The sequence below is a fragment of the Lampetra fluviatilis genome, chromosome 46 (genome assembly GCF_964198595.1).
Source record: "Lampetra fluviatilis chromosome 46, kcLamFluv1.1, whole genome shotgun sequence".
NCBI classification, from domain to species: Eukaryota; Metazoa; Chordata; class Hyperoartia; order Petromyzontiformes; family Petromyzontidae; genus Lampetra; species Lampetra fluviatilis.
Window position 1 is genome coordinate 8618576 of NC_136320.1, and position 13508 is coordinate 8632083.

Consider the following 13508-nt stretch of genomic DNA (forward strand, 5'->3'; position numbering starts at 1 on the left):
GGCGCTAATGACAGGCATGGGAGAGATGTCGCGTCCACTCGGCCATCCCAGCCCGAGAGGACGGGAGAGATCCTATGGGTTCCAGGTAGAGGAGTGGAGATGACCGATGGACGGATAGGCAAGCCAAAGGAGGGATATCGTCCTACAGGACGCCCACCGAGGAAGGTGGAGCGACAATATCACTTCACGGAGCTGCACGAGTGAGGGTGGGAAGGCTGCAAACACTGGGGCGTGAGGCTCGGCGAAAGCGTCGGGCGGAGACCTTCATCCAGCAGTGGATAGAACGTGGCTGGCGATTATTACAGATTCAGTCTGACGTACAGTACATCGCACCAGCATACAGTACACTGCCGATTATTACAACACATTAATCTAACAACAAAACTTAACCATAACCAAAGATTGTTGGTACGTGCAAAGTCACGAATAAATATTCTCAGTGTTTTTTTTTAGTAAACACTTTACATTTGCATCACTTTATTTTTTAAATGTCCTTGCTTCGACGCTGAGAGACACCAACCTCGCCCGGCATCCGCGACCCGCCCGAGGGCCGTGTGATCCCGGTAGGACAAACTAGGCAAGACCGGTGTCGACATCGGGGCCTAGCTGGGCACCGCGGCGAGCGTCGCGGAGAGACGAACGCGGCAAGTGACGCGCGGAGTCCGCGGGCACGAACCGACGCGGCAGCCGCGTCGAGCTCGCCGGTGAAAGTTTGGAGGTGGTGGAGTAACGCGGTGAGGAGAAGTGAAAGGCGAAGTGGCACTGACCTGGGTGAGCGACAGAGACGCGGCCATGGCTGTGGATGCGCGGAGACCCACAATGCCGCGCGGCGCCACTGTGGGCGTGGAATGTGGCACCAGTGAAACCTCGAGTGGGTCACGAATTCGGACTCAAACTAGACATTTAAATTTCGATTTAAAGCTTTCGTGACTGCAGGGATTCATCTTCTTGGTTCTTTCGGTAAAGTCACGTAGAAGGGAAATAATAAAAATAAAACAATAAAATACAATATTCACGACGTTTTGGCCACGTGGTGGTTTGGCTGCTGCAGCTCCTTACTATTAAAATGTCCCTCCCTTTATTACTGCTAATCCTACTTCCTCCCTTTATTACTGCTAATCCTACATAATGCACGAGCATAATATGACTTTGAGATCCCCCCACCACCTACACATTCCACAAGTAGTGACTAATCCCATATCTGCATTTTATATAAATATGCTAAATTCCTCTGTTGGTATGTAAATTCCTTTGTCAAGGCGCTCTCCTCCTCTAACCCAGCTTAAATATACGCTGCCAAGCTTGGTGGTGTTCATTCGGACGCTGTCTTTCCAACAGCCCTGTTTTTCACCTGAGGACGGCTGCTTGCGTTGTGGCCGAAACATCGTGAGAATTGTATTTTACTGTTTTATTTTTATTATTTTATTATTTCCCTTCTACGTGACTTTACCGAAAGAACCAAGAAGATGAAGCCATATTTAATTTGTAATCCTAAAAAGCTACACGACATAAATTGACTTTGGACGTGAACCAAACACATCTCTAACTGTAACACCGTCAACTCTACTAATTGGTAGTATTAACATTACACTTCTTTACCCTGAAAGACTCATTAAAGTCTTCAGACTGAATGTAGGGTCCTAGTGTTTTTGCAGTAGGGGACAATTAAATAACTTGCGAGTAATGTGTCACTCCTCTGTGAATGAGCTCACGAGATCTTTGGCGTACACTTGTGAAGCGGACGGCGATTGTCTTACGGTTAATGCACCCGCGGTGTATTAACCAGGGTGTCCTGACGGGATTGGAACATCGATTCTCTGCAACAGCAAACGAACGTGTCTGGTCAGCACGGAAGGTTGTCTAAATACCTCCAGGAGAGGCCGTCTTAAGGAGCAGTGGCGTGCACAATAACTTTTAGGGATGCATCCTTTTTTAAATATTATATAATAAATTGGCAATACTGCTGTATGCTTACCAATTATCAAATCGCAGCATCGGGGGTAAGATTTTACCCAGGAATTCCTTGTAAAGTACCAATACTTTTAATCAAGAGTGTTCTTTATGCAATGTGCAAACAATTCATGTTGTTAAAAGCCTACGTTTAATAATTAGTTGATTAAATAAAATATATCTACCTCTTTCCAAAATAAACATGCAATAAGAATTGAACAAAAAACTAGCACTTACCTAGGAACAAAGAAGGCTGTAGACTAATTTAAACAAAGCACACGTTTATTTCGTTTTTGAATTTCATACAGATGACATTAAGAAATAAAAATTCGTTTCACTTATTTTTGTCCATGACAACAATTGTGATCGTCCCACACACGCCTCTCCACCATGTGCCATTCACTGTGCAGTGACACCGTACACGTCTTAGCAGGTTAAAAGATGCATTTTGGCTTACAAAATAAACCAAGGCATATCGTACTTAAGGCTATAAATACAATATTTACTCTCATTCCATGTGCTTAAAAACAAGATGATTGCTACTCTATGAAAAAAAAATAGCATTGACTACTGGATATACAATGCAGAATTGCAATTGTTTAAATGTCAAGTCGATGGGGATTTAACACATTTTGTTGTAAGCATTGACACTGATGCTGGAGATGAATTTGCATTTGTGTGCACCTAATCCCATACGTATTTTATGACTCACAAGCACTCAAGCCTTATTAATACTTATTTGGCTTTACGGGTGTTTAGAATCCAAAGAATATACGCATCTTAATTTGCTTGCCTCTACAGACTGGGTGCGGAGTCAATCACCCGCAAGTGTGCAGGATCATGCAAACGAAATATCACTACGTCGGGTTTTCGCAGATGTGCTGTCACAGCTCTCCAAATGCGTTTTAGGGTTGTAACCGCACGTTACTTGGCATACTCTTTTGTTTGGCTTCTTCAGGAAATTAAGATGTTTGACAGCATATCGGAAGAGCTTTACACAGTGAATTACCAAAGACAATTACTGTTATTGCACATTTTAGCAAACTTGCGTGTGACCAGCTCCACCCCTCCTTCCCTAGTGATGAGTTCTACAGCCGAAGCTCGGGTTCAGTCAAACCTATCTATGACAAATGGAGGGCAGAGTAACCAAATAAGCCAATACATGAGTCTTTGTTCAAATCACAACAATATTGCCTTGGTAAACTGACAAAAAAAACATGTAGTATAAAAACACAACTTTCTGATAATAAAAAAACCCAGCAAACAAAATAGTGCAACCTTTTACCTTTCGTACAGCCAATGTAAATAATGTTCCACGATTAAAACAAAATATATACCATCACCTGAAAATGCTGCAATACCAGGACGGTTCTCCCACCACCGTCCAAGGACACAGTGCTTTGCCTTTCTTCAATTCACGCTCTAAGCCTACAAGTCTACCGCGAATAACTCTGTCGCTTAGGCGTGTGGTGTATTGCGCACCTCCGCTGCAGGACTCCTTTCGTCCTGGTACAACTGCATATGCCCCGTTTAACTGACAAACAGCGTGGAGGGCATTCACCCACACCGTTAATTCGCCATGAAGATCGTTAACATTTGGCAGCGATGAAAGTGAGGAGTGCATTTGGTCGTGGCGTTAAGGGAAGTGGCCCATTGATAACGATTCTCTCACACCAGATTCAGTACTGTTTTCACGGAGGTGGTGGTAGTGTAGTGTAGCCTGGCCTAAAAAAAACAATGTATCTAAATATTGCATTTCAGTTATTTGTATGAGCCATAACCCAATAACCAATAACACTCATGATACTGAATGGGAGACTGCCAGGTCAGATATGCTTTCTTCCACATTAATGGAAATCTGTGAATAATTGATGCAGAGCATGAATCACACACACTGGCGGAGGGCCATTTAGCTTGGCGGTTATCTCCACCGTGTTGGTTGAAGCTCGTGGAAAAAAATCACGGTGAAGGCTTCATGAGGCTTAAATGACTGTCGTGAGTTTTGGTGTCCTTTCTCGTGTGTTTTGGATAGACGTGGCCACACAGCAGCATAACGTGGTTAGCACCTTGTCTGCCGGTACGATCAGTCAATAGCCGAGGCCACCTACGAATAATACAACCAATGGTAACGTGAAGCCACACACCTCTTGTTTATACTGGCAACTTCCAAGCCAAGGCCAACACGGGTTCCCCTCACGGTACGAGATGTTTCTCCCCCCCCCCCCCCTCTCGCAACTGGATATTTGGCCAGGTCATGGCGGAACTGGACGTATGAGAACCTGGCCTCGAGACATCCGAATCTGGCTCAGGATCAAGCAGGGCCACATGTGGGGTTCCTGACATTTTCAACCTGGTACCGCCTACATTGGCGCCAGATGGAATCAGCATGGCCCCCTGACGCGGCATTGGTTGCACGGTGGGAAAAGATAAAGTGTCTGGAAGCTTTGTCTCAAGAGATCAAGGTTTGAGGACACCAAAGAAACACTTGTGATTCTATTCCCAGTTAGAACACAAATTGCTATGAGAAGCTATTGCACCATTTTCATGACCACTGGGAACAGAGCTCTGCCGTGCTGGGAATGCACGAATTTTGATATTGGATCATCAATAGGACCCAGGTCTGTCTCTCCGCACTCCACGAGGCTCTGTGGACCTGACCCTATTGCTCCATCCTCCATTTAACTCTGCGTGGCCAGAGAGTGTGATCAGAAAATTATCTTTTAACAAAAATTATACAAAGTTTAATGAGGCTTGGACAAGAGGTCGGGTAATTTAAGCATGACAACATTTTCCGTTACTATTAGCAAAAAATATATGCAAGGAAGTTGAACCGAAGTTACGGTGCGTGCCTTCTGCTTACTCGATGACCCCGTGACATCACGAGTGGTTCTTGCGTTGAGCCAAGCAAGTAAAAACTTGTGGGGCTTGGGTTTCTCAACAGGATCCGAGGACAGGGATGCTACCCTCGGCCCGGGAAGACTGCTGTGGGGCAATGAAGACGTTTGGACCCAGCCCACCAGTTCCAGCAGAGCCAGCCCTGTTCAATGTGACTGAGGAAAAATGTCATCACAAACCCTTTCCATTGGCACATCCAAGCCGTGCCAGTGCATGACCCTCACAAGTTGTTGGTTTTTCCCCACTCGCTATTTGCAGTACTGAGTCAAAAACAAAGCATGAAACTCTGGCCCTTCACGAGACATCTGAATCCGGCTCTGGGTTAAGCAGAGCCAGAAGCGGAAGGGGGTAAAGAGAGGGTTAAATTATTTTTTGTCCTACTTTACATGTCAGCACACGTGAACGTGCGATGGCGACACCACCATTTGTACTCTGCGGTGGGAGGAGACTACCTGGCGACTCCTAAGGTGCTCCGGGATGGCTCGACACGGCACAAGCGAGGCCTGGTTGTACAGTGAAAAAAAGGTTTACCGTCCTGCATTCCACTGTGAGTTGAGTGTAGCAACTGGTCAAAGTGTCTTGATGCGTCCATTGCAAATGTTTTTATTACACATTTTGCTTTAATCGAGACTAAAAACACAATGCCTGTCCCCAGCCAACCAACTCATATTTAAGAATGTCACACACTCACATCTGTTTGTACCAGTCGGACCTTAGGTTAGCCGCGTAATTAAAACTTGGAATGTTAATAATGAATGCTGCAGACTCTGCTTATGAAGTCTCAGGATATTCAAGATCACTTAACTGCAAATGTGGCACGTTACAACCAAACTTCCCATTAACACAATACCATACTTCACACCACCAATCCTCGGAAACCTAATATTTCCACAAATTAACACTAATTATAGCTGCACTTCAATATTGGTTTACCAAACCCCCTCACAAACTTGCATAGCAAACATAGCCGGCGAGTTGCAAATTTGCCCATTTAATGTTGGTAAAGTGAAAATAAAGATGTTAAAAGATGAACATTTCCATGGATATTTCTCTGTGGAACTTGTTTTTCACACAAAGCAAATACTTGTATCATTGAATTGGTGATGCTGATGCACAACCATTTTAACTATTAAACGAATACAATTTTAAGTTACATAAATACTCTTTTTCACACGTTACTTTCATTTTAAAATGAAAACCCACGCAACCTAAAAACAATGCTTTCAATTGTGATTCTTGGCTGGCCATTGCATTGCAGAATGTGACCTCATACTTAGGACCCAACAACTGGATTCAGTTTGGGCTGATGAAACAAAGTGCTGCACAAAAACGCTGAAGGATTATCTTGTATTTTGGTGATTCCTTGCATGAACTAGTGCAGCTCTTACTATTTTTACAATTGTTTTTACCAGGTAAGGCCCACTGAGCTACATAGCTCTTTTTCAAAAGTGACCTGGCTATCACAAATGATAGCTCAATTAAGTGGATTATATCGTCGCATGGAAATGTATAATATCCAAATACTCTGAAGCGTGTTGATTCTAAATGTGGAGGACATGGAGAAAATGCACGCCACCACAGGGAGAACGTGCAAACTCCAAATATACAGCAGGCATCAGGGTCGGGATTGAACCCACAACCTCCTATATACCAGGCAAGGCAGTTAACATCTCACCACCGTGGGGGCCCACTCTTACCAATCCACTGCTGAATGAGGGCCTATCCAAGCTGTGCAGGACGTGAGTGGTGTTTGACCACACTTCACCATGCTGACAAATTGTGGCGTGGCAAAGATGGGGAGCATAGACGTGGTAGCATAGTACAGTGCAACTTTTTAACTGCACTGCCCTCTCCTGACAATGTAGTTCTGCAGAAGATGTTGCATGGTGTTCAGCCACTCAAGCACCATTCAGGCTCAGTTGTGCTTAGCTTTTGACATTTGAAGATTGGGCACATTCAAGGTGATTGAGTTTCCCTTATTGGCTAAAAATTAAGTTTCAGTTTTTGCCAAATTATAGATTCAACATCAGAGAATACAGTCATGTTTATTCCACTGGAGTTTTCAATACTTTACCAATGTTACGTGAATTGCTCATATTCCAGTCTTCACATCCGGCTACAACAAATTAGCTTGTCTATGGCAGTGACTTAAAACATTATTTTTAGGTTTCCCTACATCACCACTGTGGTAGAACATTGAAAGGTACTCACGCGCTTAAAAAAAATCCTAAATGCCTTGATAAAAAAACCTTTCATTTTAAAGTAAATGTATCCTCCAGATGGGACGGAGTATAGCACTTTATATAGAAGCTCCCTCTAGTGGAGGCTTTGTCACTTGCAGTGGCGGGAGCACATCAACTAAACATTTTTTTATTTTACAAGGTAAGGCCCAGGGAGCAGTATAGCTCTTTTTCAGAAGCGACCTGTCTTTCACAAATGACAGCCCAACGAAACGGCTTATCACGTGGAAATTTATAATAGGCAAATACAGAAATCCCCACCGCTCTCTCCGTACCACCAAAAGGAGATACACACCACCCAAAGACACTTGAAATTTTGATCCTCACTATTAATAAGGAGCGAAATGGTTCTTGATCAGCATCGATATATATTGGCAGATTTGGATATGGGCAGGGCTTGCAAAGACTGGAGTGAGAGCTCTGACTGGTTACTGAGTGACTGCTGCACCTGCAAGCAGTGGCTGCCATATATAGAAACAGCTCCATTCGAGCCATTGAGGTTGTAAAACCATCTGATATGGCACCCATGCACATGAACCCACCCTTGTCGTTATGAACTCCATACACGCACTCTCTAAAAAAAACGCCATAATCAGATACATGTTAGTAGTTTTTGTATCTTCAGTAAAAATGTGCCTGGAAAGTTAAGTAATATTTTTGATTCTCGGTTCTTTTACTTTAAACAAACTATCACATGGGAAAAAAAATAGAGTAAATGGAATGATGCACCATTTTGTAACAAATAAAACACACTCAAGTCGCACGGTCGTATTGACCGACGACCTCTTGAACCTGGATTCCAAACCCTTACAGACTCCTTAGACATCTTACATTTTCAACAAAGTAAAACATTTTCGTCATTGACCAATATACTGGAAGGTAGTTGGATATATTACCACTTTAGGACTATTTAATTCTGTGAATTATTTAAACCAGTTTCACGCTGAACAACACACCAATGCAGGGTGGGGAGTTTTATCCTCCTCCATCAACAGTTTGCCAGCTTTACAAAAAATTCCCCAGTCAGAGTTTCTCGTATACTACGACGTAACAGGACGACAAAAACATATAACGTTGGCTTTTCCTTTATAATTCCCTCCTCGCCCGTTACTCTTTAAATAACTCTCCGACAACTATTCGATGATGATGGACGGATCCAGGTCGATGATCTGATGGCCGACCACGTTGTCAGCCGACGCGCGGATGCCGTCCATGATGTGCTTGCGGCGATGCAAGGTGAGGTGTGACGACTGTGCGAACCCCTTGCCGCACACCATGCAGATGTAAGGCCGCTCGCCCGTGTGCATCCGCCGGTGTGTCACCAAGTGCGCCGACTGCGCAAAGCGCTTTCCGCACGTGTCGCACGAGTACGGCTTCTCGCCCGTGTGCTTGCGCCGGTGCACGCGCAGGTGGTGGCTCTGCCGGAACGTCTTGCCGCACTCCTCGCAGCGGAATGGCTTGTCGTCCATCGAGCCGCTGGGGAAACACAGCGCCAGGTGCTCGACGCCGAAACCAGCGCCGTTGCCGCCGCCGTCATCGCCGCCGCCGTCGTCGCCGCCCGCCTGCTGCTCCTTCAGCTGCTGCGCGATGGCACAAGAAGAGTTCCGGTCATCCCGCAGCGGCCACGTCTCGTCGCCCCCCTCCGAGAAGTTTTGCTCCTCGTGTGGCTGGAAGCCGTCGTCGTACGACTCGTAGCTCTGCACCGACGAGTCGTGGAGGTCGCCCGAGACCGCGCGGAACTGCCGACCCTTCGTATCCTCGCTGCTGGCGCCTGTGAGGCAGTGTTAGTTTAGTAGGCGTTTTTGTTTCAAGACAACATGTGGAACTTGCCGAGTCGTAGTTTTTGGATTTAATTGAATAGTAGACCAATGCAGTCAAACATTTAGTCAAAACATTCTTAGTGATTAAATGTTGGCGTAAGGAGCGTGGCAATCCCCCCCCCCCCCTTCACAATTCTATCAGGTCAGACAATTGATAAACTCAGTAAATTTGATATATACAACCAATGACCAGTTTCAATCTTCCACTGTCACAGCAGTCTACAATAAGGTTACAACATTATCTCCATCTGCGTGGTCATTCAGACTCGTCAATTTCACCTTGTCAGTCGGACATGCTACTGCCCCGGGCCCTGCGCTTCGGGGCACCCCCTCGCTTCCACGTCACGGTGTCCGATGTAATACTTCTGGTTTAGTTTGAAGGCGTTGGGGGGCCCACACAGTGTGCTTTGCCCCGAGCCCAGTCCCCTCCTTATGGACGGCCCTGGTCATCACGTTTGCTTTTTGTCCATTCGTAGTTATCATTGACTTGAATTAAAATAAAAAGCGTTTTGTTGATACAGTGAAACCTTGGATTGCGAGTAACTTGGTCTGCGAGTGTAATGCAAGACGAGCAAATGTTTTAAATAAATAATTATTTGATAAACGAGCGAGGTCTTGCAATACGAGCAGTACGTACAGTATACGCTTTGTCTGCCGAGCGTCACGTGATCACAACTGAGCCAATGGTTCTTCTCTCTCTCTCGCTGCGGGATTGTGGGTAATTATCTCCCATGCTCGGTCTGAGTCGGCGTGCCTCACTCGTATAGTCAACATCCGTGTGAGCGTATACTGTTTACTACAGTGTTGTGTGACCACGTGTGTGTGCGTAAAGCATTTTTCTATTTTGTGTCCAAGTGTAGTGACTGTTCTTTAGTAACTGTACTGCAACAATGGCCCCCTCCTCCTCTCTCTCGTCTCCCTCACACCAGCCACGATTAAATGTAATTAATACATTTGATTACTTTATATTAAATTTAAATAAAAATATTAAAAGGTGCAGTATTTTGTATTGATCATTTTTATATGAATATTTTTGGGTTGTGGAACGCATCATCTGAGTTTTCATTATTTCTTATGGGGAAATTCGCTTTGATATACGAGTGCTTTGGATTACGAGCACGTTTCCGGAACGAATTATGCTCGCAATCCAAGGTTTCACTGTATTCTGGTCATTAAATCTGTCCATAAAATGAACATTGCTATCTATGAAAGCATCAAGAATGTGGATCAGGACACCCCGAGTCATCTGCTTTGTTAATCGGTGCTTCGAGGGAGTTGTCATAATTTAAAGGCTTATTTTTACTGTTTGACGAAACAAGATAAAAAAGAAAAATACGAGGAAATAGGAGTAGGATTGAATAAAATAACGTGGGCACTACTCAGGAAAGAATCGCCAAGCATCACAGCTGGTCCTGGGAGGGCTCTCCTCTGGAAGGTTTAGCCAATTCCTAACCAAGTGCTTTGAAAAGAGTCAAGGCACAGCCCAAAGCTCTTTGCAATATCAGGACACCCATGAAATGAGAGCCTAACACAGCTCATTGGGTCCTTCCTCCTGAAATAAATAAAATCCAAATCTAAATTACTTTTGACATGTTAGTTTTTACCTTCTCGTAAATTGTTAACCGTCTTGTTTTTTATCGAAAAAGTACCCTCCCAACATTGTTAATTTATTACACTCCAATTAGGGATACAATATAAAACCTATCAATAATATGTTAATATGATGACGACCAAATAACCCGTAAATTTGTCCGATCTCGTCAAGATTTCAGACGCGAAGCAATATTGAGCCTGGATAGTGCTTGGATGGGCGAATGCATCGAACATAGGGCTACTGCGGGGGAGATATGATGGGCAGAAGAGGGAAACACTGCATTATCCATTGTTGTTCTGTGATTTCTAAGCTCCCACATCTATATGCTCCCGACACGTTCACTGACCAGCAAGGGTGCAGTACGCTCAAACGATCCCCACGAGTCGCATGGTGTGGGGAGGGCCCTCCTCTCGCAGTGGACCGACAACAAGGTTGCACGCTGTTGCTCAAAAATAACCTACCCTCACAAATTACATCAACGGAGACTTTCAAAGCCTTCAAAAGTTCAAATTTCAGTCGGGGGGGGGGGGGGGGGGGATCAACTGAACTCTTCATGGCTCTGAGTCAATAAAATAAAAATACCACTTTGTGAAAGTCAACGGCAGCTGTCCCTAGTGAGAGACTGGGCCCCCACCTGCAGTTAGCCCCTTCTTCCTGTACGCCGCCGTCATCCCAGACCTCCTGTTCCGCTGCTGCTGGTGTCCCGCCATGCGGTTCCTCTCGTAGATCTTCCGCCAGTCCAATGTGCTGATGGACGGGTCGGTCGCCTCCGCTGCCACAAACCCCTCTGCGCCGTCGTGTGCCTGCTGGTGCTGTTGCTGTTGCTGCTCGTGGTGCTGCTGCTGCTGATGGTAATCGTCCATCCCATGGGCATCCCAGCCACCCTCCGTGCCCCTGGACCAGTCTGCAGGGGAAATAAGCACACCCCGCCATTACTGTTAAAAGCATTTGTTTGCAATGATAGGCTACTTCGTTGAGCTACCATTTGCGGCCAGGTCACTTCTGGGTTCTTTGGCCATGTCTTTACCGCACTAGTCAGTGGGGGGCGCCATGGTGGCGAGATGTTAACCTCCTCGTCTGGTGGTCTGGTGTCCAGGAGTGGTCGTAGGTTCGATCCCGACCCTGACGCCTGTATATTTGGAGTTTGCGTCTCTCTCCCCGTGTTTGCCTGAATTTTTCTCCAGGTCCTCCGGTTATTCCTTCCACGTTTAGAAACATGGTGTGAAGAGTATATGGCTGCTATAAATGACCACGTGATAAGCCACTTCGTTGAGCTAAAATATGATGGCCAGATCACCTCTGAGAAAGAGCTACATAGCTCAGTGGGCCTTACCTGGTAAAATAAAAAATCGTTCAGTGAAATCGTTTTCACTGCAAATGCATGCTAAGCAGTGGTGCAGTGGTTATCAAATTGCATTGAGCATAGAAACTTGACTGACTCCCTGCTACAACTAACATAAGCAGCAAACGATTATTTGAATCGGCCCTGGGAGCCCCCTTCACCAACCTGCACTCAACAGCATGGAAAAGCATGGACCCCCACCCCTCATAACGGACACAGCATGAAGAGACCTTCATCCGGCTGTGAAATGACAAAGGTCTTTGAGCTATTCTGAACTAATTTATTAGAAACATTAAATCTCCAGATTTTAAGAGAACACGTGACGGAAAACTGGAGTTCTCTTTATTTCCTCCGCCTCCACCCACCCCCTCGCACCCCCCCACCCACCCGCCATCCACCCCTGAACTTGTGATATTTAAACAGTAGGCTTTTGCCAATATTATCCATATAAGAGGTTTTTGGGTTCGATCACGTAAATATCAATGTGTAATTTAGATGCAGAGATTAACCCCCCCCCCCCACCACTCTGGCCTTGTACCTGATTGAGGATTCCTCCACAGCTCTGGCTGTCTGCCTGATGCTGCTAGCTGTCATTACTAATTGGCTGTGTTGGGTGGCGACGGGTTTAACAACACATTTATAATTACGCGATCTAACCAAAACAACTCTATAATGGACTTTGATATTGTTGTGAGTTTGTGGACAGAGGAATGAGAGCTGTCTTCCCCCAGCAACATGATACGGCATAACACCCACTTTAGAAGTGGCGCAACCACAATTGAGCACGGACTTTCTCGAGCCACACATAGAATGGCAGTGTGAGATCTCCGGGTTAGAATCTTTATTTATCCTGCAGAAATCCGATGAGCTGTACGGCTGTTTTTTTCACAGATCTCCAGTAGGGGCGGGTCAGAAAGTTACAAAAACAAATTTTAAAAACACGATAGGAGTGCAAAGTATAGAAAAGGTAAGCCAATCATTAAAAATAATAAACTTGACTTTTTAAAAATCCCATGTAAGGCCAACTGAGCTATATTGCTCTTTTTCAGAAGCAACCTGGCCGCAAATGGTAGCTGAACGGAGCGGCTTGTCAAGTGGAAATTTAAAGAATATTCTTGGTTCTTTCGGTAAAGTCACGTAGAAGGGAAATAATAAAATAATAAAAATATCAAACATAATAAAATAAAATTCTCACGACGTTTCGGCCACAACGCAAGCAGCCGTCCTCAGGTGAAGAAACAGAGCTGTCGGAGAGACAGCGTCCAAATGTCTTTCCGACAGCAGTCAGGTGAATTTTTCTCCGGGTCCTCCGGTTTTTCCCTCCACATTTACAATCAAAGGACATTTAAGAGTATTTGGCTGCTATAAATGTCCACGTGATATGCCACTTTCGCCGAGCAATAATTAGTGATGGCCAGAGGTCGCGCAACCGGGTACCCGATACCTGTACCCTACCCGATACACGGCTACCCGTACCTAGCCGGGTACGGGTACCCGTTTGTGACCCTGGTGCGGCCGGATACGGGTACGGGTAGATGGTGAGTCACTGGTGAGTAACCGTTTGTCACTCATTTCCCAACGTCTTGTCTCTTCTCACAATTCAAGTTCCTAGAATCAACCCACCCACGCCTGCAACATGGCTTCATCCCAGAGGTCACAATCAGGTA

The 13508-nt window shown here is 45.3% G+C and overlaps 2 protein-coding genes across 5 annotated transcripts in view; both read right to left on the reverse strand.

The window, feature by feature from the left end:
• Nucleotides 1–859, reverse strand: part of EPS15L1 (epidermal growth factor receptor pathway substrate 15 like 1) — a 111009-nt gene extending 110150 nt beyond the window's left edge. For all 4 annotated transcript variants that reach the window (XR_013640087.1, XM_078877073.1, XM_078877072.1 and 1 more), the window contains exon 1: nt 768–859. Coding sequence is in view for 3 of the 4 variants with exons in the window: in XM_078877073.1 (XP_078733199.1) it covers nt 768–794 (27 nt within the window). In the remaining variant the exon portion in view is untranslated. The remainder of the gene's footprint in view (nt 1–767) is intronic.
• Nucleotides 860–2263: 1404 nt separating this feature from the next.
• LOC144947740 (uncharacterized) overlaps nt 2264–13508 on the reverse strand; it is a 29273-nt gene continuing 18028 nt past the window's right edge. The window contains exons 6-7 of the mRNA XM_078877075.1: nt 11134–11403; nt 2264–8856 (exon numbers count right to left, since the gene is read on the reverse strand). Of these exons, the coding sequence (XP_078733201.1) occupies nt 8219–8856; nt 11134–11403 (908 nt within the window). The 3' untranslated portion in view covers nt 2264–8218. The remainder of the gene's footprint in view (nt 8857–11133; nt 11404–13508) is intronic.